The 25,742-nt window shown below is 36.6% G+C and overlaps 1 protein-coding gene across 1 annotated transcript in view; it reads right to left on the bottom strand.

The window, feature by feature from the left end:
• The window catches only part of ABCA12 (ATP binding cassette subfamily A member 12), a 155,074-nt gene that overhangs the window by 101,114 nt on the left and 28,218 nt on the right, over positions 1-25,742 (bottom strand). The window contains exon 3 of the mRNA XM_014558903.2: positions 5,208-5,361. Coding sequence (XP_014414389.2) covers positions 5,208-5,361 — 154 coding nt within the window. The remainder of the gene's footprint in view (positions 1-5,207; positions 5,362-25,742) is intronic.

Below are 25,742 nucleotides of genomic sequence, written 5' to 3'. Positions count from 1 at the left end.
AGAGGAATTTTCCATTTCAAGTGATGATCAATTTTCTCTTTAGACTGTAAAATTCTTGAGAACAGTCTACAGTTCACTGTGTTGGCAGATGGTAGGATGTTCAGCACGTGGCCAGAGATGAATAATAGATATTAAAAATATCACTTGGAAGAACTGATAGCTAAGGAAGCAACTCTTTTAAAACAGCCTGGCCTGCTCTCCAATGTTGCATACCTGGTTCTGCAAAGATCTTTGGAAGAGGAAACAACCAGAGAGGGCACCACAGGCACAAATAATCTTAGACTGTATTCACCATATTCATTCTTAACCTCACTGATATTTATTAAATTCCCACTATATGTAATACAATGGGCAAGTCGAATAAGAAAACTTGGAGATTATAATATGCTAATGGTAATAGCTAAATAACGACATGCCCAGGGGATGATGGTAACACATGAAAGGAGGTGCTAAATTAGAGTTATCCTTTGTGTTTCCTATAGCGCAAGATCCTAGAATCATAACCTAATTGAAGCCTTTTGCTACCTTAAATTTTTTTCCTTCCCCCTTTCACTAGACTGGTGGTTTTCAACTAGGGGCAATTTTGAGCGCCCTCCCCTGCTCCCAGGGGACATTTGGCAATATCTGGAGACATATTTGGTTGTCACAACTGGAGCAGGAGTGATGCTACAGGTAACTAGTGGGTAGAGGCCAGGGATGCTACTAAACATTCCACAATGCACAGCACAACAAAGAACTATCTGGCCCCAAGAAGCAATGATGCTGAGGTTGAGAAAGCCTGCACTAGGCTATGGTAGAGAAATGAATTTATTCAGTGATGACTCATCCTCAATCCTACTCCACAGGAGATTTAAAATCCCACTCAGGAGATTTAAAAAATCCTCTTTGGGAACTCGGAATAGTTCTAAGGAATTCTGAATCTCTATCATACTAGGTATCTCTGGGAGGTATATTAAGGCATTATGCAAAAGTTAGATGCCCCCCCGAATCCAGTATGTAGGTTCACCTGAGTCCAGAAAATTCAACCTTCTGGGTGAAACAAGACAGCCTGATTCAAATCTCCAAGTGGCCCATGACATTATTTAACTGCCTTTTACTGGACCCAGCCACGTGTCCAGTACCCTGGAGATAGATGGCTACAGGCTTCTTCTCTAAGACACTGAAGAAGTAGATTCTGCCTCAGCGGCACTTATAGTGCTCTACTTTGAAATAAAATTTAATCAGGGAAACATCTTGGATTCAAAATGTTAAGTTTAAGATACTGGAAGAGAAACTGGGCTCAGAGTAGTTTTACTTCTTCTCAGACATATCTACCTACAGTTACTTTTGGGAAATGTCACATTTATAGATATCATCATAACAGGAGAATTTATGCACTTATACTTAATGTCTTTGTATTTCCTGTGAGTGGGAAAGAGTACCTGTGTGGGCGGTATCCATGTGTGCCACGGTAAATGCTGTCTATAAAAGGAATGGCTTCCAGGAAAGACACATATGGCAAATCCTAAAAAGAAAATCCTGACACTTTTTTGTCTCTAAAAATTGGTTAAACTTTTAATATTTTCCCTTTTTCCCCAGAATTATAATTACATGGGTATGTAGTGACACCTGGAAAGAAGGTGTGAAATGTGTTCTAGGCCCAGTTCTGATTCCAGCTTCTGAGAACATTCATTACTGACTTGTAAGCACAAATAAGGATGTTGAAATGGCACTGAGTCCTCCTCAGTGATTTGGTACAGTTGTCCTTCTTGGCTAGACCTAAGCAGAAGCCATTCATAGGAAAATTTTAAAATTTTTCATCATTTTCTCAAATTTCATTCTGATACTCATTCCTTCAGGGTCATCCATGCTTCAGTTATAATTCCTGCCTGCCAAATTTCAAAATATACCTCTCTTTTATTTGGCTCATTTACCAATCCACAATCTATATAGTTAAGATGTTAAGATTTAGAAATATCTTAATTTGTTGCTCTGTTTTGTATTTGTAATTTTTCCAACACAGTAGCAAAGATAATGTGCCTATTCCTCTAAACTGACTATAAAAGAGCCACCATCTATTTCTTTCTTTTATTAAGTTCTGAGATTCTTTTTCTATGGCCCATCTCAAATACACTTTCCTTTAGTCTAGGAACCACCACCCAATCTGTCCTTAATGACCTCACCCTTACAGGCCTCGGGAGAACTCTGCTGACATCTCCTCACACAATCTCTCTCCACTGCAATATTATACCCAACAGTCAGATTCATATTCCTCAGGCAGAAACAATGTCTCATGGTACCTGTGTAACTGTTCACCATTTGCTGTCTAATGGTCTGGGCACAGAGAGAACTAAACAATGTTCATCACATTAACCCTGTCAGAGAGTAATCAGCCTATCCAGTATCTCCCTGTGTCTCTTTCCCACTAGACTGTAAGCTTGTATAGGGGTGTGCCTTAGTCATCTCTGTATCCATAGTAACTCGCATAGTCTCCAGCACGTGGTACACATTTAATACAGTCTTACTCAATGAATTTACAGTTTCGTTTGCATGGCAGTTAAGACATCCTTCCACTTTGCTTTTGATAAGTTAAATTTTAACCTTTATTTTTATACAAATACTAATGTGATTAATAAATGGTTATAATTACTCTAAAATTAACACAATATGAGAACTATACATCTTACCTCATCTTTACAGTCAAAGGAGGACACATATCTGTTCTACTTCTACTTACTTTACATTCCTGATAATATCTCTAGGTCAGTTTCTAAACACATTTATATTTTTCAATACTAAACAAAAGACTTGGCATTTAAAAATTTTCCCTGAAAAGAATATGATGAGCTATGTTTCACATTCTGTAGGAGCCATTCAACAGGAACAGAAGTGTGAATTTGGAAAGCACGGCTCATGGATGAGCATTGACATGACAAAGGTAGGGAGTAAATCCATAGAGGCAGTTCCCACACAGGAGCTGCAGGAATGCTGAACTGCTTCTCCAAATAATGACCCTGTGAGCTCTGCAAGATGATCTTTGCCATTTGCCAGCTGTGTGAGCAATGGCACAGCCAGAGGCTCCCACTGTTCTGCTGTATTCTTAGGGGCTGTGCATGGAGGAAGGATCACAAGGGTAAGTCCCAAGATGTTGGATCACCCCTTGTGCAAAAGAGCTAAAAAAAAAAAACCCTCCGTAAATGTAATCATTTCTTCTTTCAGACAGCTAGTTACAGTTGATGCTGAGTAAAATGTCGAATTTTTTTGCAAGCCACTTATTCTCAAGCTAATTCTTAGAGAAGTATGAATTTAATAACATAAGGCTGGTGCCAATGCAAAAACACTTGGCGATTAGCCAGCAAGTAGTGACTGCAGTGTGATCATGTCTTTCAGAAAAGCATTCTATTAAAATAAACATGGTGGGCCTGTTCTGATGAGGCCAAAGATGGCATTTTTTTCCCCATCACTTACAAAACAGAAAAGGAAGACTGTTCTGCTTCTTAATGAGGCTAATGCTGGTGAATCTTCCTTCCCCAAAGAGAAGCAATTTAGTGGGATGGCTTACCTAGAAACCATGCCCTCGTTTCACTGCATGGCTATATAAAGCATAAAAGTTAATAGCATGGTGGGAAATATCATTAATGCAATTTTATTATTGTACATAATTTTCTAAATTAAGCTCCAATTACTTGGTAGTTTAGAGAAAATACTGAATATACAGCAACATACAGCTTGAGCTTGACAAACTACCTGGAGATTAGAATAAAACTAAAAAGAAGAAGATATGATCAGCTAGCTGGAGAATAATCAACAAAGGGTGAAATAAACCTGGGTTTTAATCCTAGTTCCAAAGCTCAATGGCTCATTTCAGGTGACTCCATAAATTTGGTTCTCTATTAAATTACATAGAAAAATACTTCTTTAGGGCATGGTCTATTTGTAGACTTCTTAGATATGATTCATTATTTCCCTCATTGTTACTTAGTTCTTCATGGGAAAAAAAAGATTCAAGGAAGAAAAACTGTTATCAGCAATTATGCTATTTATTTATTTAATTGCTCTTTTTTGCTTACTTTTCCGTTAGCATGCAAGTTACAAGAGGACAGAAAGTTTGTTTGGTTCACCTCTGTATCACAGTACCTAGAATGGTGCCTGGCACACAGAAATGTCTCAGTCACTATATCCTGAATAAATTAATAAATACATGAATGAACATCAGAGTGCTTTAAGTTTCAAGACTAAATAACTTACTGAAACAACAAAACCAATGTGAATTAGCAACCCAACAATTATGAGTGTCCCAAGTCATTTCCCATGACAATTCTTGACGTGTTGATATTTTATGCTAAAACGGCCTGTAGTTAATTACTCTCTCTTAAAGTATCACCCGTATTAACTGATAATCAAAATCATGATGATAATACTAAAGGAGAAATGGTGCTACATTCAAAGGAATTTAAATTAAAATTTTAGAACCAAATATCTCTGATTATGGATAAATATAAACTCTTTTGGAGACACACTTTAAAAAAACTCTACCAGAATAATCTCCTGGTTGATTCAGATAACAATGTTGTTCTCAGTTCTACAGACAGTTGGGCTCTTGGGTGTCTCTTTAGGGTTAGAATCTCAGGATGGAAAACTGAGGTTGTAAATGGTCTAGATTCCCTATCTTTACTCTACAGTTTCTTCTCACACCATAAAATAGGACACACATTAACCTCATTTAAAGGTTGTTGTTCAACTAAGTATACTTTCAAATTTAGTGCTTTGATTTCTGGTCTTTTAATTTCCTTATTTGCATTTCCTGGTTTCTGTTATATCTGGAAGTACCATATAGAGTAAGATAAGTATGTCATTCTTCCAGAATATAATATCCCTGACATTGCCCTACATCTTAATGCTTGTGATCGAGTCTTAGGCCAATGTGTCACTGACAATTTAAGGCAGCATAGAGGATCTCTGAGGGGAGTTAAGGAGGAACTGCCTTGGCTACACAGTTTAAAAACCAAAGTTTGACTAATTCATCCAAAGTAGGTTATGTTTAATTCCACATAAACATGGTAATTCCAGTTTGTACCCACCTTGCTCAGTCATATTTAGATCGTCACATTTGTAGATATAGAAAATAAAGTTGTATCTAACCTAGGATGGCTTCCTGGATATCTCATAAGGAAACAAGATCTGATCTCTCAAAGCAACTGGGAAGTGTCCTTAGGAAGTGTCCCTACCTGTCTTTAAATAGTGTATCATCAATTCCTTTCCTACGAAGCAGATCTTGTGGCCCATAGGGTGTGTCTTTGCACTTGGAGTCTGTGTCACAGAGTAGCGTTTGCAGGAACGGGAAGAAGCCAGTGCTAGGAAGGTTTCGAGGTGCAAGGTAACCTGAAATTTAAAAAATATATATATCATTATGATATTTGCCTGGGAAGGGAAAGAATTGCAGTAACTGTTTGAAATTATCTTCTGGATTATGACTGTCTGGGTCCCCTATGTATCAAAAGACTTTAAAATGCTTGTTGCCCTACAACTTCCCTTCCTGGAGTTTATTCTAAGGAAATATCTGCAAGAATGTTTGCCAGAGTGTTTTAAAAATAGATCACAGTGCATCCATATTATACAGCACTATACAACAATAAGTATGTTGTCAAATAATATAGAAAATAGTTACGATATATTGACAATTAAGAACAGATCAGAAAACAATGTGACCAGAATAGCCACAATCTTTAAATATATAAATATATGTAGTATATTAAAAAATCTGGATGAATTTTTCCCTGCGTGGTATATTTCACATGACTTTGTTTTGTATATTTCACATACTTTCATTTGACTATGTATTTTTTCCCACAATGTACATGTCTTCTTTTGTAATCAGTCATTATAAATGCAGCCAATCTCCCAGATACAGGAAATATTTTTGATCTTCTCAAAATGTAACATAACAGCTAAATTAATTATCCTATACATACAATATTTTCTTCCTTTTTAAAAAACAATAATTATAGTGTGACTGAATATGTAGATTTCCCCCAATATTAAAGTCACAAGAATTGTAACAGTTAAAGGTTTTGTAACCTTTAACGTTTGCCTTAAAAAATATGAAAATGGCATACACACGAGTCAAGACAATAGGCAAGCTGTGAATTACGAATCTTTCCACAATCAGGTCTGATACTAAAACACTAGCTTCCTCCCTTTGGGGAATACAGAAACAATAAACTTTCAAAAAAGGCAGGTTTAGAAACCATAAGGGTAATTCCAAGCTGAACCCTTAACTTCCTTATGAATCTGTTAAAAGAGTGTCGGTACAGGTATGTTTTTATTACAAAAAGAAAGAAGAAATTTAAAAAAATAAAGAGGATGCATTATTAGTGTAGAGAATCTAAGTAACTTAAATACAGATCTACATTAAAAAAGCTAATTGGAAATAAAAATGAAAGCATAATAGGAAAGTTGGCCAGAGAAAAAGTAAAGAAACAAAACAAAACAAAACAAAAATGGAGAGAAATTGGAAGATGCTATAAGACTTCGAAGATGGAGGTAAAGCCAAAAGTCAAGGGAAGAGGGTGACCTCTGGAAGCCAGAAAAGGCAAGGAAGCAGATGTTCCTAGAGCCTCCAGAAGGGATGCAGTCCTGCTGACACCTTAGTTTCTAACTCACTAAGACTAAATTTTGGACTTCTGAACCCCAGAACCAAAAAATAAGAAGTTGGTGTTGTTTTTAATCCACAAAATTTGTAGTAATTTATTACAGCAGCCGTAGAAAAAAATAGAAAAAACTAACACATAAAATAGCAGTATGAATTAAAGTTTTGAAAATTCAAAAGAAACTGGAAAGAACTTAAATCTACCAGACTATTCACTATTATTTTCTGAGAAGCTTTTTTTTTCTGACACAGAAAGATCAGTATCTTTTTAATATTAAACCCAAGTGAAAATTGCAGTGAACCCTCAATGTTCTCACTGTGACACAATTCCTTGAATAAGCTCAAGCATCAAATTGCCTGCTGTCGTTTTACACCACCCCTCTGTAACAAAATTCTGCCACACTGAACTGCACACAGCAAGACCTTTACAATTTCGCAGTGGAATTTCACCATTAATGGTAAGTTACCCTGTTACACAGCTCCCACCTGGAGCCGCTCACTCGGTGTTGGTCTGCAAGTGGGCGTATTCCTATTCCATCTCAAACACATGCAGTGGGTTTTTTGAGTGCAAGACAGAGAGAAGGGCAGCAGAAACAGAAGATCCCTCTGCTCTATACTACTCATCAAGGTGATGGTGTGGCTGATCCAGGCAGTGCTAAAAACAATGGCTGTTCAGGAGAAGCCGTATCGCAACAGAAAGAGAGGGAAAGAAGGAAAAAGATATTATAGGAAGAAGACTTAGGAAGAGTTGGCACATTACACCCAATTTTACTTATTCTGGTATCGATTACACTTTACAGTTTAAACCCACAACATTCTTTGATCTGATTAGCTGTAGATATGCCTATTTTACAGGGAAATTCATCAAGGCATTTCTTTAGAAACAAGATCCCATGGTGTTCAAAGTACAGACAGTCCATGTTTTGCAGTTTTTTGACAACTGATATTCAACCTGTTACAATGGGTTCATGCAAGTGAGAAACTGGCTTCGGTATATACAAGTTTAACACAGCGTCATGCAGAATATGGATTGCCTGCATCATTTATCTTACCATCACCTTTTAACTGAGAATCATATACTCATTAAAATAAGAGAGCCTGTTGCAACAAGAGTAACACTGATTTATTAAGCATCGACTATATTCCATGCATGTCATTCATCCTTTTTTGATATCCACAATATACTTTCACATCAACTTTTCACAAAGTCTGGAAATTCTTTAGAATTAACCAGTCAAAATGAAATAGAATTAAACTGTATTATAGCTTTCTTGGGAAAAAAGTAAGACATTTTTTTCTGTCTTCTGCCCATCTCAAATGTGTGCAAGGAAGAAACTACTCAGAACAATGGTGGAATCAAACCACTGCATGTTTCAAAGAGCTGCTGACTCTAAATAGAACTCATTCTGTTCTGAAGGTGTCTCTGGCTCTTTTGGGTTCCAAAATTATGTCTTTATATTCCTAAATGGTAGGATGCAGGAAAAGAGCACCGTTCCTCTATCTTTCACAGAACTTCCACGCAGCAAGCACGGAGCAAGCAAAGTTAAGGCTAACAATCGTTGCCCATGTTCACAGCCAGAGCACAGATTTAAGGGTACAGGTAGAGGAAGATAATAAATGTGTAAATAATGGCACCACTTGCAGGTAAAAAACCGATCTCAAGACTCTTGGGATGGAGTGTTAGGCAGGATAAAGTCCTTGATATCATGATTCCCAAAGATCTCACACTCATGACAACATTCACACTCATCTCTAGGAGGAACGCTATTAAAGAACTTGCAATTTCTCAGGGAAATTGGAGCCAGAATACTTCAGCATAGTCTGGGAGTGAGGTGGGGTGGATGCCAAGCAAAATTTCAAGCCACTTGTAGCATAGTCTCTCAGAGGCTCAAGGCATAGGCAATGAGGTTGTATGAGCAGTAATCCACAGGTGGGAAGATATTAGTCTAATAAAATGGATACAGTCAACATTACTGACACAATCCAGTAACAATGACAAGAGTCCAATGTTATTCCAGGGAGTGGAATCAAACCAAACTATAAAACATTTTTGGAATAAACAACCAGTTAGCTAAGCTTTTAACTAAATCAAATTCAGTTTTCATCGTTTTAAGAATGAAGCTGGCATTATAAAAAGATCCAGTTTAAGAATCTTTAGAAAGATACTTTGTAAAGAATTAAATCAACCTATATATTTATGATTACCTAGAAGGGGGACCAAGTTTGATTCTCCTTTCCCTTTCTGCACAAAAGTCCTTATTCAGAACAATATTAGTGTGTAAAGATTGAAGCGGTAGTTCTCAAAGTACAGTCCCTGGATCAACAGCATCAGCATCACCTGGAAACTTGTTAGAAGTGAAAATCTGAGATCCTACCCCAGATCTAACGTAATCAAAAACTTTGAGGATGGGGTTCAGCAATCTTTATTTTAACAAGCCCTCCAGGTGATTCCGATGCACACTAAAAAGTTTGAGAACAACTGTATTAGACTGCAAACTTTTCCATAAGAGTTAGATAGTAAATATTTTAAGCTGTGGGCCATATTGTCTCCATCACAATTACTCAGCTCTGCCATTGGAGCATGAAAGCAACCACAGACAAGGGGGACATTGGTGGGCCTGCTTGTATTCCAATAAAAATGAATTTACAAAAAAAAAAAAAAAAGGCAATGGACTGGGTTTGGTTCACAGGCTGTGGTTTGCTGACCCCCAGGAGGATAACCTCTTATACTTGCCCCTCTCCCTCTCCTGTACTGTTCGTTTCTTGTTTTCACTTCCCCCCTCCTTCTTTTCTTCTTCCCTTACCTCATTAATCTACTTAATAGCCCCTTCCCTCTATTTCTCAATCTTTTGTTCTTTCCTTTCCACTCGCCACCTTCTTGGTTTCCATTTCTTTCTTTTTTTTCTTTCTTCCTGCTTATTCTTTCTCTCACCAATCCCTCTATCTCATTACTCACTGATACAGCCAAGAAGGCACATTTCTCCCAACATCCTCCCTTAGTTTTTTTTTTTTTTTTCTTTTTTGCCACTACAGAAGGATTTTTTGCCCACTTCCATACTAAATTCAGGAGATTGTTACTCACTGGCACTATCTACAGAAGTACTATTTTCTACTTATTGCATTATTAAAGAAAGAAATGTCACAGTCTTTTTAGTAATGAAGCTGTTTCCATTTGACATCATTAGGCTCAGAAAGCATTCTGCAGGCTGCCTTGGTGACATTTGTAAATATTATAATAATGGTAGAATTGGAGAACTTCCACTGTGTTTCTTTGTATTTTTCTCAAAGTAGGTCAGAGCCCAACCTAGGTGGTATTTTTGTGTTTCCAGGTGAAAGGAATTTGGTCTTTATCCCAGTAAAGAGATAAATGATAAATCTTGGAAGAAAATTCTGACTTTTTAAAATATGGAGTTATTCATTTGAGGCATTATATTTTTTCTTAACTTTTTGGATGCAGGGTCACATTAGCAGAAAAAATTCAGGCCTTCTGATCAGCAAATGACATCTCCTTGTGAAATACCATGGCAAGAATCTGCCACCATGACAAGCACACAAAATGAGACAAGCATTTCTGAAAACATTATCTGAAAATAATCAGATAACCAGATATGAATAAAGAAAATTCCAAAAAGGAAATGAGTCTCAGAAGTACATCTGTAATAATTTATTAAAGTCTTTTTATTCATCTAGTTTTTGAGGAAATTTTCTTCTCAATTACATTTTTAAAGACATAATTAAAATTATAAATGACATAAACCTGACTTTCAAGTGATCTGAAACCACAGAACTATCCCTTTTCTCCTTCACATGCACTTCCGTTTGGAGGCTCAGGCTGTTCCCTGAGGGGAGGTGTCCTGTTCTCCTGACCATCACACGGTAAAATCAAATATACTAGCTCTTCCTGATTTCACTCCCTCTGAATAAAGGCTTTTTTTTTTTTTTTAATCTTTGTGGCCCAGAGAGATCTTGGCCTAGGGTTGAACACTGATATGACTGTGAGTCTTCAGACAGAGACACTAGCCCAATAAAACTACACTTTTTCAGAGACTAAAGAATAAGCTATTTGAGAGAAAGAAAAGTCCTTACGTATTTCTTAGTACAATGCTTGACATATTGTAAGCTATTATTAATTATGTTAATAAATGAATCAATGAATAGATGTACTCCTGAGGGTCACAGTAACACAGCATGGTTTAGGGTTTTAATGTAATATACATCTTTATTTTTATTATTTGTAGGACAAAGTTTCAAATTTTAGCCTCAAATTACAGTAAGTTCAATGGATAATAAGTATAATGGATAACACTGCATTATATTCATGTGCCTTATGAAAGTGGATAGATTGATGATTAATGAAATCAATAACATTTATTGTTACAGTCTCTTTAGTTCTTAGTTTCTCCAAAAATCTAGCTAGTACATACTGACATCTATAACATCAACCACTGAATTTCTTATCTACAAAGTGAATCAATCCAACATCTATTCAATAAATATTTACTGAACAGATATTGTACATCTGACACTGAGTAAGGTGCTGAGTAAGGTTCATTCTTCTATTACTCTTTTTCATTTAAACATCTAAAAATGTAACTATGGGTTGTGTGTGTGTTTGAGAGAGGACAAGTGAGTGCCTGGTTTCAAAGCTCATCATACTTTTATTAAATAAAATGCATATAGATGTAATTTGTTTTCCTGAATTGTCAGAAATATTATGTATAAAATAATATATATTTGAAAATAAATGGTAAAACATTAGTTTAAAAAACTTCATACTTCAAAAGATTTAATCATCATTTCTGGCCAATATGCACATGAAAAGACGTTCAATATCACTAATTATCAAAGAAATGCAAATCAAAACTACAATGAGGTATCACCTCACACTGGCCAGAATGGCCATCATTAAAGTCTACAAATAATAAATGCTGGAGAGGGTGTAGAGAAAAGGGAACCCTCCTACACTGTTGGTGGGAGTGTAAATTGGTGCAGCCACTATGGAGAACAGCATGGAGGTTCCCTAAAAAACTAAAAATAGAGTTACTACTACTCCTGGGCATATATCTGGAGGAAACTCTAATTCGAAAAGATACATGCACCCCAATTTTCATAGTAGTACTATTTACACTAGCCAAGACATAGAAGCAACCTAAATGTCCACTGACAGGTAAATGGACAAAGAAGATGTATATACAATGGAACACTATATACACAATGGAACATTACTCAGCCATAAGAAAGAATGAAATAATGCCATTTGCAGCAACATGGATGGACCTAGAGATTATTATACTAAGTGAAGCTTAGTCAGATAGAAAAAGATAAATACTATATGATATCACTTACATGTGGAATCTAAAATATGATACAAATGAACTTATTTACAAAACATAAACAGACCCACAGACATAGAAAACAAATTTATGGTTACCAAAGGGGAAAGGGGGACCAGGGATAAATTAGGAGTTTGGGATTAATAGATACAAACTACTATATAAAATAGATAAACAACAAGGGCCTACTGCATAGCACAGGGAACTATATTCAACATCTTATAATAACCTATAATGGAAAAGAATAAGGAAAATTATATATATATAAATATGTATGTATGTGTGTGTGTATGTATATATATATACATACACACATACATATAAAAAACTGAATCACTTTGCTGTACACCAGAAACTAACACAACATTGCAAATCAACTATACCTCAATTAAAGAAAGAGTCATCATTTCATGTGAGCCTCAAAACAGCCCTATAGGATAGGCAGGGCAAATGTATACCCATTTTTGCAGGTATCCTCAGAAAGATCAAACAATTTGCTCAAGGTCACATGAAAAATAAAATGCCAGGGATGGATCTACAATTACATGATATACGACAATAACGAAAACATTTTTTCAGCTAATTTTCAGTATATGTTGGAGTAAGCAGACTGAGAGTTTGAGAAACAGGTACCACTTCTGGTTTTGCTGTTGATTCATTTAATCACCAGGGGTAAATTAACCTCTCTCTGTGTCTATTTTCACATCTACCAAATTGAGGATAATGGGCCTTGCCACCTCACAGGGCACAGGAAGATTAATTAGATAAAGCTTGTGTAAGGTACTATGAACACTGAAGAGGAAAGACCACATAGAATCATGAGTTACCATTGCTCACCAGGCTGCCGTTGCAACATTTGTCTAATCTACACCCAGTGACTGAGGCTTCGCTGCTCTACCAGGTCTCCCATCTCTGTGCCTTGAACCAATGAAAGGTTAGGAGGATTGCATGATGTGTCTCTCTCTCATCCTAGTAATTCATAATATGTACCTGTACCAACTGGTGTAGTACTTCAATTACTGCGTGTTCAGAGGGTGTGGTGCCATGACGCATTCTTCCTAATTCTCCCCTGGCAAGTCTTGCTTCATAACATAGGTTCTTTTCCAAGTTCAAACCCACTGGCAAAATATAAACTGTTTCCGGCAGTGGAGGCAGGATGCCTAATCCTTAAAACAGTGGCTAAGGAGGTCCTATACTCAAAGTGTTGGCATCCATATATTTAATGGCTAGGGACACAGAGAACAAGAGAACAAACTTTGGGTCATTGAGATGGTATTCTACATGTTGGGATCCTTCCCACATTCCCCACATCCCTTGGAGTTGCTTCCAAGTACCACAGCCAACATATTTTGAAAAATATGTAAAAAGTGTAAAAAGTGTCCCTGTGGAGATAATTTTTGGACTCCGGCTATGACATTGCAGGTGTGAGAGAAGTGGGAAAAGATTCCTACCTGTGTATCTTTGACTTATTACTGTTATTATTTTTTAAGACAAGAAGATGAGGCAATTTGGACTCGGGATATTGCTATCCCTTTGAATGTTGTCTCTTTGAACCCAAAGTACACACTTGAATCGATGCTCAGCCCAGAGGGCTCTATAACCCACCTTCCTAAGTTTCCAGAATAGAATGTGCTGCCCTCCTTTCTGAATGTTAAGGAGACCTTGCTGGGTGATAGGTTTCAAAGGCCATGGCCCAAAGTATTTAAATCATAAACAAAATGGTTTGATTCAAGGGTAGGGGGCGTAACAGGAACACATACATGCTAGATAATAATCTTTCACATGGACCGAACCTGAAGACTTTCAAAAATAAGAACCTCCATTAATACTAATCAAAATATTCCCACTTGGCAAAGAATGTTGAGTTTTATGGTCCATCTTGGGTGAGTAGAGTCTGTTCATCCTGTTAGACGGGCCTAAGAGTAACCAATATTTTGCTTTTCTGAAACTTGTCTTTTAGTAACAAAGATTCACAACTATATTTTAAAAATCTCCCTGCCATGACCATTCACACACAGAATCTTCGCAACTGTTTTATTTCCTTCTAAATTAAAGTTAAAAGAAAAATGAACCCTAGATCCTCTTTTCATTGCAGGACATTAATCTCCTAACTCTCCCTAGATGTGGCTGACCCAAGAGTGTGCCCTCTGTCCTCTGGGGCAGAGTTGCTGTGAAGCTGGGTATACAGTGGTATGACTGTGCTGATTGGTAATATCAAAAAGATGTGGTGCAGGTAAGTTGAGAGCCCCATCAGTTGCAGTCCCTCCTCTGAGGCACTGCCAGTTTCCACAGATCCAGCAGTATCAGTTAACTTCTAGCAAAGGGAGGGGGTCCTCTGGAGGAGTGATGCTTCCTCCAGTGCCACCACATCTGTTCTGATTTGTGAGGGAAGTGCTGTGCTAACTGTTAATCACATTGCGTATCAACCAGGTATCTAGGTAGGTAACTCACAAAGTCTGCACTGGGAGAATGAGCTGAGGAATTAATTCCTCTCCCATTACAGATGATCTCCAATGTGATGCTGGGGCTTTGGGGAGTAGAGAGTGGAGGAGAATCAGGATTTTCATAAACCAGATTCTGAGATCAGATGAGTTTAGGAAACTAAACTCTATCTCCTGTTCTGGGAAAGCCAGAATATATTTGCATATTAAGGACTGTGAGAAGTTTTTCAGTAAAAAACCTGAGCAACTTTAGTTAATTCCACATTTCCACATATGTGACCACAGACTACTTTTGTCTTTTCTTTTTCTTCCTATTTCTTAAAGTAGCACTGGATCACATCCTGAGAGTGGATATTCCAAGGGGCACACTTTGGGCAACAGTGCCTTAACCCATTATCTCACATATTCCCGACTGAAAAGGAACCTGGAACTGTAAAGTTTTTCCTCCCCAGGAGGGGATTTTTTATATAAGAAAATATCTTGGCTTTGAGCCTTAATGTACTAAAACTTACTTATAAGCATTTTCTTCATTGTCTTCTATCTATTGGCTTAGATATAGTAATTTAGCAAGCATCTTAATGTTTATTTGTGGGAGTCCATGACAACTGTGTATTACTATTGTGGGAGTCCTTCAGAAAAATCCAAGGCATCACTTGGAGGAGGGAATTTCATTCCAGAAGGATTTGGGGAGGCTTATAAAAGTACACACTCTATAATGGGAAAAAATAAGGTAATGTGGAAATCAGAATGAGAGCAAACAAAGGTAAGAAAAAACAACCAACACAATAATAGATGCCAAAGGTCTGTGTGTTATTAGCGGTTGGGCACAAATTTGAATCTGAATGTCTTAAGAACTTAAAAAAAAATCCAGTTCACAGTGTTCATAAAATAAAATAAAAATAAATAAATGTATTGGGACAGGCATAGCTTTTGCTATGTAGAAAGAAATCCTACCTCTTGGGCATCAAGAGTTGCACTTCAGTGGGTCCCAGTGCATTTGCCCCCACCCAGCACAGGAGCACCAGGGAAAGCGACTAACCATCCCAGTGACCCATCCTTAATGGGGAGTGAGTGATGCAGCCTGAGGGTGTTTGCCACTAGGAGGCAAAGACTTGGGAGAAGCTGAGGTGCTATGTTCCCTTTACCACTTAGCAACGGGGTCAATTCCAAGCTGGGGGACCAGTAGCACAGTACTGGTATACAAGATGCTGAGTAAGACAATAATAACAGTGCAAAGTTGTTTGGTGTCAGGAAAATGTCCTCTGCAACTTCTTCCCCAAATCTTTGCCTGTCTGGTAACTGGGCTAAGTTCTGAGTTGTTCCAAGAGGTACATATTAGCAGACATTTTAGAAATGACTCTAGCGAGTGAAGTACAAGATAGGAACAAGAGTTAAAAAGTACCCTTCTAATCCTGGATTTTCTAATGATTTATTACATAACTACTATGACCTCTACCATGAGTCATTTCCTTGCTTATGCACGAAAAATAAATTTGGACTACCCATCCATCACAAATATTGTAAGCAGAAGAATCTCCTTAAAAAGGAGATTAGTCATATTGAAGTATTAAGCACTTAATATAAGATGAAAGTTGTGTTTGAAAATTGAAATGTGATCTCAGTAACCCATTAAGAGTTATGATATGGAGAAAAGAATTTCAGGGGTTACCCTTATGGAGGTATGTTACTAACAACTGTTTTCATTGAGAAATCTGATTCAGTTATGATCACAGATAATTTTGTGCATCACAGTATAAGAACAAAAGTCAGTGAAATATATTGTTAGGGTCATTGTATAGAAAATAATAAGCCCCATACAAGCAGAAGCTTAGTGACTTCTCTAATTCAACAGATGGTCTATTCACTTGGGAAGAACAGGGTCTGCTTCCGGATCCGATCACTTCTCAACAGCTTGTGTAATATTTATGTCTTTGGTATTCATATTACATCTTTTTACAAATGATTCGTGAGACAACTTGCCATGGGAAAATGTGTGTCACAATCTTTTCTTTCAAGAGCACTGCTGACAGGTAGCAGCCTCATCTTCTTGTCAGACTTGACTTTCTCCTAAGCCGAAGATTCTCTTACCAAGACTTCTGCCAATCAGAGAGAGACAATTTAAGTCTCTTTGTAACCCAGGGCACATTACTGGCCCTCCCCTCCCTTTCTATAGAACCTCTTTTCATCAAAGGCACTGTCTCATTAGGGAGGGGAAAAAGAAGCAGAGAAAAATTCCCCAGTGGCATTTTCCTAAGTTGTACAGCCAAAAAATATTAACATAGCAATTAGTATTTCCTATTTTTTTTCTAAGAAATAAGTTCTTTTTTCTGAAAAGAAAACACCTCAGAAAAATACAATTGAAATCATGAAATTCCATTTTACACCTATCAGGTTGGCAAAAGTTTAAAAAGTCTGATAATACCAAGTGTTGGAGAGGATATGCAGCAGTGAGAACTCTCATCCCGTGGTGGGGAAAAAGTAAATTAGTAAAGTGGAAAACATTTGGTCACATTCAACAAAGTTTAAAATATACATAGCTCTAAGTGTGTGCAAAGAGACAATAAAAGAATATCCATCACAACACTATCAGAAATAAACTGAGTAAGAGAAACGAGATGCTCATCAAAAGACCACAGATAAATAGATGACCACTATACATGAACTATGTGGTCAAATTGAATATATCTAAGTTTCATAAGTCAAGAGAAGTAAGCACACAAAATACAATGCTGAGCAAAACATAATGTCCAGCGTAAAAAGCATGATGCTAAAGGATGCTAGAGTGGGGTACCATTTACATAAAGTTTAAAAACCTGTGGTCAAAAGATATAAACTTCCAGTTATAAGTCCTGAGGATGTAATATATAGCATGGTAAATATAGTTAATATTGTATTGCACATTTGAAAGTTGCTAAGTCAGTAGATCTTAAAAGTCCTTATCACAAGAAAAGCAATTTGTAACCATGTGAGGCAATGGATGTTAACTAAACTTCTTGTGGTGATCATTTTGCAATAGACAAATAAATTGAATCATTTTACACCTGAAATTAACATCATATTATATGTCAATTATATCTCAAAAAAACTGGGGAAAAACACTTACAGTTAGGAGACATATAAAAAAAGGTTCAGGCAGTACTGTTCATAACAGAAGATGAAGAAAGAGAACCACTTAATACATTGGCAAGGAAATTAGCAGAGACACACTTCTGCAAAGAATCAGAGAATTGCCTCTGATTCCTGACAACATCCAATTCAGAACAAAGATCTGCTTATGAGGACCCTCGTCAATTATCATCCAAAGTCCAAATCCTTCAGTAAGTTCTCTGTAACACCCTTTCACTGAGACACACCACAGTTTCTGTCTGCACACTCCCTAGCTCCAAGCAGTAATAAACATCAACTTTTCCAACAACAACAAAATTAAATGAAGCCCAGAAATTACAGAATTAAAAAAATAGCAATATAATATTATGTAATGTACTCAGGGATATAAATATGTAGTAAAAAATGTAAAACAAGCATGGGAATGTTATACACTGAATTAATGATAATGGTTTTCTTCAGAAAAGGGAGGAGGGAGATGGGAAGGGAGAGAAACTGATCTAGGAGGTTTACACAGGGGCCTCAATGGTAATTTAATGTTTGATTTCTTTTAAACAACCACCAAAAAATTTTGAAAAATATGCCATAAAAATGTTAGGGTTTGAGAAAATGAGGTAGTGGATATGTGAGTATTTATGCCATTTTTATGTTTGCCATTATGTTTGAAATACTTCACACTTTACTTTTCAATAATATGCTGAAGTTCCATTAGACTTCAACTAGGAGGTTTTAGTTACTGAAGTATCAGAGAAAACTCATTACAATGCAATATTACCTACAAGCCAGTTTAAGAATAGCTTTATAGCAATGCTCTCCGAGTTGATAAATTTCATCCACTTTTTGCAAATGTTATGACTAACTCACTGACCTAGGTTTTTTTTTGCTCACTGTCCTCCTTGCCCCATTTATTATGATATTAGCTGGGACTCTCTCTTCCTGGGAGGATGGTTAATTCAGAACTCATTAAATGCATGACTCCAGACTGTTCATTATATATTACCTCCATCTTCTCTCCATTGAGTATCGTCTGCTATTGTTTACTCCATTACCGAGCTTAATTAAGTCCTTCAAGAGTTTCTCATAATCCTCCAAACTTGTTGTTGGCAAATATGTACCATTTATTTGCGTTGCTTCTAAATTATTAATAAATATGTTTTTAAGTTGTTTCTAGGTTTCTAAAAGTCATCTCATTCTTCAAACTGCCATGCACTCTCTTCACATTTTTGCTTATCTCAGCTGGTTTTTGGAACTACCCTGGGATCTAATCTTTTATCCACTATTAAGCTACCTCAATTTATTTAAATAATCCTGCATTCTGAGTCTTGTGGGAAGACCACAACAAAAGTGCCAACCACTGGCTTTCCTAACAGCCAATATTCAGTTAATTCTTTTAAGGAATTTCAGCAGGTTGCCTTTTCCTGAAAGAATCAACAAATGTTAATTCAGTGAATGTTGTGGTCTTAAAAATAATTTATTAAAACTATACTAAATGAGCTACCTGGGCAGTCATTTCTTTTTCTTGCTAAAGGAAAAAATAGCTCACACCTAATGTGAATTCCCAAGATCCCGCTCCTCACATTTAAAAATCAGGTTAGCCATTAGCCAGCTGGTAGCTCTTTAAAGATATTCTCACAATTAATGGTAAATGATACGATGTCTGCAGTCTCTCCAGATTTTTAAAAGTGATAAGCAAGTTAAAAAAATGTCGTTTCATTTCCTCAGACTCCTACAGTTTTCACTGCAGATCAGATCAGTCGTCTCCACTATTGTGTAGACACAAGATCATGAAGCATCGTGTTTAGCCTTGACTGTCTGAGAGAGAATAAATCTAAGGGACTCCTCGGACTTTATCACGTGGATGCTATCATGGAATTCTTGTTACTCTTTTAAATTGTAGGACATTTTGTCTTCAAATCCCTTCTTAAGTTTAAAAGCTCTACTTTATGCAGCCCCAGATGATAAGTTTCTTCTTCATTGTCCATTCTTGGGTAGATATTGTTCCAATATGTGTTTCTACATCAGCAACACAACGTTACTCATTCATTCAATCAATCTGCAAATGGCTATCAAACACCTTTTATATACATTATGTGGAAATGCTATTGTTGGACAAGAAAACTGTCTCTACCCTTAGAGAGACTGAGAGACAGGAAACAGAACAGGGTTCATCATGGTTAGCAAAACAAACCCTGGTCACCCCATCTTTATTTGCGGCCTTTAATACTTGAGAATTATATCTAATTGACTTAATAACCTCCAGACTATTACCCCTCTTTTCCTATTTTGGAACTGCCCTTCCAGGATTAGACTTCTCTGAGGCAATAATGAAATTAAATCCTTCTCCTAAGTCCAGTAATTAAAATAAACTGGGATGCAAATCAGCACATGAACTAGGTGAGTGGCGTAGTGCATTTTGCTTTTTCCTTCTTATCCCCTTTTATGTATATTTAGTGAACTTTGTAGCAGCCCATTTTGTGTCTGAGGCAAGCAGATGCTTTTATTCTTTTAGTCCAATAATGTGGAGAAAAACAGAAGGATGTGAGAAGTCTTCAAGTGCTTCATCTTCAGAGATAATAGATAATGAAAACTGCACTCCTCACACCACCCTCTCTTCCCAGTTCAGTTTCCAGAAAAGCTGTGCTGTAACATACAAGAAAATGTGTCTGTAGACAGTGATGGGTTTCCTTCCAGAAAGAGGTGACCAACTAAGTGAAACTGAGGGATAAGAACTTAGAAATCACAGCACTTCCTGGCTGAGACAATAAAGTGTAAAAGAGAGGGACTTAACTAAGTATTCAATATCAGATCCTCAGTGCCAGCCCTGGAGAATATTGATAAATAATAGAAATGAAACATGGAAGGTATCTGAAAGCTCAAAATGATCTCTAATTTTTTAAATATCAAAATTGATGTGATTTCACTGACTGCTTACTATGCTTAAAGGAACAGCTAATTTCTTCCAATTCAATGTTAGCTGTTCCTGATCACTGCCCCTCTTTGTTTTGTATTATTCAAGTTAATAAAAGGAGTTTCTAGCTTTTGCTTTTTGCTACTGAACAGGCAACAATTTCCCCATAAGCACCAAACTCTTTAATTACTCCTTTTGGCAAACATTGCACAGATCTTATTTTGTATTACTTACTAAAATGTTTAGAAAAAAGTTAACGAAAACTTTAAATTCCAGGCAAGTGACTTCCAACATTTTAAAAAGTTGATGAAATCAGGTACAATATAGAAAGTGGGGAAGAAATAAAAGTTAGACATACCAATTAGATTACTGTCAAAATACTTGTCGGGGCAGGATACTACAGTGAATAAATGTATAAATGGATAGCTACCATTTACTGTATTCATAATATATATTCCTTTATGTGACATATATTGTTTCTAATTCTTATGACAGCTCTGCTAGGTGGAGACTTTCTTCCCTGTTACAAGTCGTAATTCGGACTTTCTTGCATGTATCTGAAAGGCCTGGTTTGCATCTTCAGTCACACACCTTTTTTCCTGTTTGTTTATGGTAAAATGAAGTCTACTATTAGTAACTTCTAGTGCAGTTTTCAAAAATTCCTTTAAAAAATAAAGTGGAAACCCCTCCTTAAGATGTAACTAAACGAGTTAGGGATTTGTCATCGAAAAATTACATGTATGTATTTTTAAATCTAAGAAACAATTGTCCTAGGCTATTTAAAAGAGAAAAAAAATACTCATTTACACTTTATAGGTTAGAAAAGAAAGATACTGCAGGAGTAAATGACATGCCAGAGGCAGCCCAGTCAGTGGCCTCAAGTAACATCCATTCCTTCCCATGCTCAGTGAGATGTTCTGTTAGGAAGTCAAGAACGTATCTTAAGTGCCACATTCTACCCAGCGCTCCATTTTCCTGCTTGCTGCAGTAACAAGGGTTTCTACAGGCAGCACTACAAGTACCCTATAACTCTTCAAAGGAGTTATAAGTCAAGCTTTTCTTTCCTTCCCCCTCAGAATCATATTATTTTTAATCTTTTCTGGACCAGTTCTGAGATATTCCTATTCCTATTAGGTAATTAAGGAATGAGAATTAGTTGATTGAAGTTGAGAATCATTTGGCTTATCATTAATTTTTGCTTCCTATACTAAGCTCGGTTTTATGGTGCCAATTTCTGGCCAAGGAAAGGAAGGTATCAATTATCCTGTCTAAATTTTATGTTCTGCATATTTGTATTCAAAAGCTTCAGTTAAGATTTATTTTAATTAGTCTACTTCCCTTCACTTCTTGACAATGCAAACAAAAATTGGGGGGAGGCATTTAGATTTAGTTTCCCCCTAAATAAAGGTGAATTTTAAACATTGGGATGCTTTGACACACAGTGCTGGCTCTATAATTCATCAGAGAGCTAACATTTAAAATTACATATTTAAGTGTAAGTGTATATATACTTTTTAGTATATAATACTATATAGTATTTTGAAAATATATTTGTGTGTTTACATACACATACACACACAAAATACACATACACACACACAATACACATACACACACACAATACACATACACACACACAATACACATGTCTTTAGGAGAGCTCAGGAGAATGCAAGAGAGAATATTGAGACAGGAACAGAAAGAGTGTTTAGGAAGAAGGATTCTGAATGTTTTGTTCTTTTATGAATTAACTAGAAGATCTTGAAGTTTCTAACACAAAGGCAATGTTAAAAAGGCCTTGGATAATTTTTTGTTACCAGACTATTGGAACTGTCCTCATTAAGAGTGTTACACAGGTTGTGTAGACCTCAGATAAAGGTGAGAATCCCTCTTCACAAGTTCATACACAGGTATGTGTTATGCCTGAATAACACTTTCGTGCCTTCTTTTCTGAGCAGCTTTCCCACCTTCAGGATAAAGTCCAAACTCTAGCATTGAGAAACACTTCTATCAACCCCACCTGCTGCTAACTTCCAACAACAGGATGTCTCTCCCACCAATTGAAATGAATCATTTTGTTTATATTTTGCAATAAAACTTTTATAATTGTGCCCTAGAGTTTACTGGAATATAGGCCCAGAGAAGTTAATATGCCTCATTCAAATACTTGCCTTCTTTCTCTTCACTGCATCCAGCCTTATGGTCATAAGGCTGAGCTTCGGAGAAAGATCAGTGGTCCGTGAAGAGTCAACCAGAGGCTGATGCAGAAACACCAAGTCTGTGACCCACTGTTGCACACACAAGCTCCTTGCTAACCACCAGTTCCTCTTGTAGTTCTTAGAATATATATAACCAGTTATATCTCCTTGAAGAGTTGGCTCAAGGGGGTGTCTTTTTCAATTACAATAATAATAACATATGTAACTAGAACATATTTTAATGCTTTAAAGCTTTAAAAGTACTTTCACAAATAACAGCACATTTGAGCCTCATCTGCATAACCATGGAAGGTAAGCGTCATTTCCCCTTTTATGGATTGACTAATAAAAGCTTGGTGACGTTTGTAAGCAAACAAAGTTGAAACTTTAAAATAAGAGTTGTGATTTCAACTCCCAAATTCTTTCCTCCATATCATTTATACTGTGTGATCTGAAAGCTGATAGAAGTACAGAATTCCCCCTCCCACCCCACCTCTAATTAAATCTTCTTCCCTAACTTGACAATATGATACGCATTTCCACATAGTAATGGCTTTCTAGAGATGTTTGCTTTTAAACCAGATTAATAGGTTATATTACTGAGAAGTCTGAGACAATGGGTATCTGACATATCCACAGGGATTACTGCCTGTTAGTCATTAACATGTAGAGTCATCTAGCAGAGAACAGCTGTCTGTGGCAACAAATAGTGGGATGTGAAATTTTGATAGAGAAAGGAGCCTGGGAACTGTCCCTGAATGGGAAATCAGAACGAGAGGTCTAGACATCAGGGTTCAATATAATAGTGTCAGAGAGGGCTGGGATGATTCATGGGAGCCAAGGGGAAAGGCTGGGAGTGCCCTATGGTCTGAAAACACTAATTGCCTTTGGGCATCATAACAGATTATATGTCAAAGTCCCTTTACACTGGACAACCAGAAAGAATTTGCAAGAAGAGAAGAAAAAATTAACCACAGTCAGTTATCCCTTGGGTAAGTGTAATACTGCCTTTCATTATTTCTCTAGAGTATGTTAACTAGAAGTCCTATATACTTTACCATTATGATGCGCTCTTGGAAACAATGAGGTTGAAACCCATAGTTCAAATGGTAAACTGAGGCAGAGTAGCTCACATGACATGTCAAGTGACTCACAATAGACACTCGATCCAGTGACTAAGGTATATGGTATGCCATGCTGACGGCGTTAGCTCTGTGGCGCATATTTTCCCCTTAAACCATCATTTCAAAATGGAAATAGTTTTGGTATGGCTTGGTCTTTATGACTTTCATGTTTATCATTATGGGGTTTTTCTTTCAACCTTTTATCTTTCTTATAAAGAATATTTTCAATCTGTACCCAATATATAAATACATAATTTACAAGTGAATTACAACTTATAGATAACATTATTTCAGACACCATAAAGCACAATGACCCCTTATGTGCCAAGTGTTAGTCTGAGTCACAACAGTTTATTGTCTTATTACTCAAATTAAACAAAATGGTTGCATTTGTTTTCCTGTAATTCTTTAAAATCAAGGATAGAAAATTAGAAGGAACCATAAATGCTAAGGTCAAAGATCGTCTTCTACAGACCAGAAATGATAGTAAGATGAAAGCTTTTCGGCTACCAAGGCTGAATTAAAATCCTTAAACCTCAAAAAGGGACGTTGGCCAGAAGTTTCTCATAACTATTATTTCAGTTGCATAAAGATTAATTTGCATATTTGATCCTATTGAGGAACCTATTGATAGTTACAACTCTCCATGAAGGTCAATTTGCCTTACTGGCAAGGCTTTTTGTGTATATTATGCCATATATAGATAAGATGGTTGGAGTAGGAGCTCAAAAAATATAGTTGAATGGACAAATGATCTAATGAATGAATGACACAGTGTTTTGTCCCTACATAAGAAGTTAATGCTGTAACATCCAAATTTCAATTACAACGAACTCCCTATACTTTAGATGTATGATAATTTCACTGTTGTAAATATTAATTGACATTAAGTGAACCGGATCAAGATTTCAAAATATGTTTGGCAAGAGGCTATAATGAGTATTTGTATGACATTAGCCCAGGCCTAGACTCAAAAGCTGCTTCCAGCTTCACCACTGCATAACTTTAACCAATTGATTTCACCCCCTCTTTTCTTCAGGGTCAAAAAGGAGACACTAGCATCTACCTCGAGTGATATTGTAAAGATCATATGAGATGTAATATGGAAAAGATTTACCATAGTCTTGGGCACAGTGAATATTAATTCCTTATACATAATTCTTTTTTTTTTAATGGGATTTACAATGAGGTCTCGCCTAAATTAGTTTTTATATGTAGCAATTATGTTGCCTTCTTTTTAACATTACATACTCAAGGAGACATTTCTCCCTTCTGTAAGTTTCTCTCTTCTATAACTATTCATTCTGTAGACATTTTAGCACTTTCTGTGTGTGAACAACTGTGCTGGCACTAGAGTCACTGCCTCAGGGAGGGGAAAGAAAAGTGGGGAGGAAAGTCAGAAATGTTCAACAAAGTATCAATCTGCTTCCACAAGGAAATTAAGCACATATGCACTTGGAGAATCAAGAAATAATTGACAGACTCCAAATGTAAATGGAAAAGACCATTATATAATTTTAGTAAAAAACATAACATAAAAGGTAATGATGGTGGCAGAAGAATCAGGACCCCTGGACTTAAGACAGGACAACTGATGGCAAAACGGGGAGGGAGTAAGAAATGGGAAATATTTAAGCCCTGAAAGGAGAGTATTTGCTCAGCTAACCAACCCTCCCGGCCAGAATCCATTGCTGTCAGCAGTGCTTATAGCACACCATCTTCAGGAGGGGGCTGGCAAAAACCATTGTGACTGACCAAAGGATCCAAGGGTTAAAATTAATATTATACAGACTACACTTTATTTTAAAACACATCAGAATACAGTAGGTTAATTGTGTTCATTAATTTTAATCTAGCAACTGTTAACTTTTGAAGTTAATTCAAATTTAAACAACTTTGAAGTTCCCAAATCAGGAATACCCAGTCCTGAAATAGTTAAATCTAAATGAGAAACTCTAGGAGAACCTGAGCCAGGGTGGTATTTTGCAAAGGCAATGCTTCTCCT

The sequence above is a fragment of the Camelus ferus genome, chromosome 5 (assembly GCF_009834535.1).
Source record: "Camelus ferus isolate YT-003-E chromosome 5, BCGSAC_Cfer_1.0, whole genome shotgun sequence".
NCBI classification, from domain to species: domain Eukaryota; kingdom Metazoa; phylum Chordata; class Mammalia; order Artiodactyla; family Camelidae; genus Camelus; species Camelus ferus.
The sequence above is the reverse complement of the archived record's forward strand: the minus strand, read 5'-3'. Positions and strand labels throughout refer to the sequence as shown.